We start from the raw sequence: 3,402 nt of genomic DNA, 5'->3' as shown, positions 1-3,402 counted from the left end.
CCCTCCCTCACGCTCTCCCTCTCTCCCACCACGTCAGCCCCTCCCTCCTCACTTTCCCCTCCTTCCTCCCTCTCCTCCCTCTCTACCTCCCCGTCTTCCTCCTCCTCTTCCTCCCCCCCCTCATCCGGCCCCCCTCCCTCCGTTGCCTCCTCTGCCTCCCCCCCCTCATCCGGCCCCCCTCCCTCCGTTGCCCTGTCCCTTTCTCCCACCTCCTCTGTGGCCCCGCCCATCCTCCCCCTCTGCCTGGAGCTCGGGGCTCTGGGGGAGGCGGAAGGAGTGAAGGAGGAGTCTGGGTGTGAAGAAGAGGAGCTGAAGCATCAGATCACTGATGACGATGATGATGATGATGATGAAGGCAGTGCCCCGCCCACCAAGCTGGTTCTGCTCCAGGTAGGTCCGCCTTAACGAGCCTGAGGGACTACTTCCTGAGGCTGTATCCTTCCACTAACTCCTCCTCTGAATCCTCTCATTCAGACAGACCACGCCCCTTCCACTGCGTCTCCTAGGCAACACAAGGACAGAAGCTCCGCCTCCCTGCACCTGGATGCTCCAGATAATCAGTCCACCAATCACGTGCAGGGACAGCAGCCATTGGTCCTGCCTGTGCCTGAAGCTCCGCCCCCTGCTGAGATTTCCCATCATGCCCTGGACCTGCCGTCGGTGTTCCCCACCAAGGCCGACGCGTCGTCCTTCACTGGTTCCGACCTGAGCGCGGTAGCCATGGACACCGCCTCCATAGCAACAGCCCCAGTGAAAGAGGAGAGGAGGCGGAGCTACGACTCAGAAGAAACCCACATGGAGGCGGAGCCTAGAGGGGAAGAGCTGGACATCTCCTTAGACCTGATCTCTGACCTCATCACAGAGGAGGCGGGACCAGCAGAGGCCCCGCCCCCTCCAGCAGCGTCCGGCCCGGCCGTGTTCCCCACCGGGGTCCGATACGTGGTCCCGCCGCAGCCCTCCCCCTCCTCCTCCTTCCTGCCCTTCCCCCACCCGCTGCCCTCCTCCTCCTCCCGCCGCCTGGCCTCCATCACAGACTTCTCCCCAGAGTGGTCCTACCCAGAGGTGAGACCCGGATCAGAACCATTAGAACCCGGGACCCGTTTCATGTTCTGATCGCTTCTCCATCTGCTGTCTAACAGCTTCTAGGATAGATTTCTAGTATCAGAGGTCCAGTTTGGTCCAGATCAGCATCCAGGTGCTGGTACCGGGTCAGGATCCTGACCCGGTAGCTCTAGGTTCTCCCAGAGTTTCCCTGGTTCTGGTTCTGTCAGGCTGGTACTGGTATGGATACCAGTTTCACCTGCAGCTCTGCTCTTCTGTCTGCAGGGTGGAGTGAAGGTTCTGATCACCGGGCCCTGGAGCGAGCCTTCGGGTCGGTACTGGTGTGTGTTTGATCAGAACACCGTCCCTGCTACCCTGATCCAACCCGGAGTTCTGCGGTGCTACTGTCCAGGTAAGAACCCGCCTCGGTACCAGCAGAGCCGGTTCACAACAGCCCAACAGGACCAGTTCTAGTTTATAGATGAGGTGACCGTCCCAGCTGTTCTGATCCAGACCCAGACAGGAACCGGATCGGACTCTAATGAAAACCGTGGATGGGTTCTGTTAGAGGTCGCCACCTGTTGCTGGTGTCTGAAGGAACCTCAGATCTCCAGAACCATCAGAACCAGCACCGACCTCTCTGGGTTCAGATGGACAGATGAAGATATTTCTCTGCTGGTTCTGGAGAACCGGACCTGCTCAGGATGTCTTCTACCTGCTGAGGTGGACCTCCTAACCCTAACCCATGAGCTGTGATGGTCCAGCTGCTCAATCAGCTCCTTCCTAACAGACGGCTCAGCCTCAGCCAGAACCCACAGAGGTTCTCTAAACCCGTTAGAACCTCCAGAATGGTTCTGAGACCCTGGGTTGGTTCCTGTTATCCAGCAGAACCTCTGAATCCACTGTTAGCTAAAGGTCCAGTTGGAGCTTTAGAACGTGTCAAAGAGAAGGAACCATCCGTTCCTCTGAATGTTGTTAGAGAATATTATCCATCTATTCGCTCCAGTTAAATAAACCAGATTCACTCAGTCAGCATTTTAATTTTCTGTGCAAAGAAAGAGAACAAGATGGCGGCATGTCCAGCTCTGCTCTGGACAGACAATGATACTGAGTCAGGTGGTGAAGGTCTACACTTACCATCACTCCAAACAATAACAGACAGCTGGAGAAAACAGTCAAATGTTCTGAATGATCCCTGAGAACCAGTCTGGGTGGTTATGGGGGGGTTATTTTCATCCCAAACTCTCCCTGGAAGGATAAACACCTCCGCTCTCTGAGAAACCTCGCAGCTCTGAGGCCTGAATGAATGAACTCAATAGAATATAGATTTATTTTCCCACCACGGTGATGATGATGATGATGATGATGGTGATGGTGATGATGATGGTGATGATGATGGTTGTTGCTGGTGAAGATTCTCAGTCATCCAGGTCTTTATATTGGAGGGAAAAAAAAAAAACTCTCCACAGACACATGGCCCAACAGAGAAGAGCGCCCTCTGCTGGACAAGACTCTGCTGTACATCTACACCAGATGGACAAAGGACATTCTGTGGAGGAGCAGAATGTTCACATTCTGGACAAAGAAGACAGGTGGTTAGAGAGGAAGGAAGAAGAACCAACCTTAAATAGAGGGGGGGTGCATTCCTTCCGCTATTGTTGAGCCATGATGGTGGTTTTGGACATAAGGAACCAGTGTCCGTGTTTCATCTTAAAATGATAACCTGAGAAGAAGGTGCAGTTTTGGCTCATAAACAGCTGTCAGACCTCTGTAACCCCACCTTCTAAGCTAACCAGCTCAGCTAGCCTCCACAGGAACTCCCACAGAGGTGTGACCTCTCCCCCCCGCTGTGGTTAGAACAGTAAAGACCACCACACACAGGATTTCTCTCTTTTCCATGACCTACCAGGGAGTCTACTCCAGAAGAGGTGCCCACCATGGAGCTCCAGGAAAAAGGCCCAGATCTCCAGAATGACCAAGGATAAGTCATGATGGGGGACTTTTCAGAACCAAACTGCTGCAAAACACAACTTTTGCAACACATTTCTCTGAGTTTCAGAACTTATAGAGCCAGACTGGAGGAGAAAACCTCCTGAAGGTCCCTTAGTGTGAGCCTCATGGGAAAAGAAAACCCCCGTTTGCTGTTAGCCTGCCTTGCTAAGCCGCTGCTGGATGAAACTCAAGCCTTCCAAATGAACAGAGGTTTGCAGGTCTGGCACCATTAGGGACAGAACAGACAATATGTCTTTGATGATGCTGATCATTTCATGTGTTTACTGATGAGTAAAGACAAAGCTAACAGGATGGACTGCATTTAGAGAGTCATTTAGTGGAATCCTGATGTCTATTCGCTGCTAGCTA

General features: G+C 53.4%; 1 protein-coding gene across 1 annotated transcript in view; it reads left to right on the top strand.

The window, feature by feature from the left end:
• Positions 1 to 3,402, top strand: part of camta2 (calmodulin binding transcription activator 2) — a 37,547-nt gene that overhangs the window by 16,043 nt on the left and 18,102 nt on the right. The window contains exons 11-13 of the mRNA XM_015401565.1: positions 38 to 390; positions 475 to 1,062; positions 1,327 to 1,453. Coding sequence (XP_015257051.1) covers positions 38 to 390; positions 475 to 1,062; positions 1,327 to 1,453 — 1,068 coding nt within the window. The remainder of the gene's footprint in view (positions 1 to 37; positions 391 to 474; positions 1,063 to 1,326; positions 1,454 to 3,402) is intronic.

Source organism: Cyprinodon variegatus, unplaced genomic scaffold, assembly GCF_000732505.1.
Source record: "Cyprinodon variegatus isolate N-32 unplaced genomic scaffold, C_variegatus-1.0 Scaffold1233, whole genome shotgun sequence".
Lineage (NCBI taxonomy): Eukaryota > Metazoa > Chordata > Actinopteri > Cyprinodontiformes > Cyprinodontidae > Cyprinodon > Cyprinodon variegatus.
This window is presented reverse-complemented; position numbering and strand designations above follow the sequence as displayed.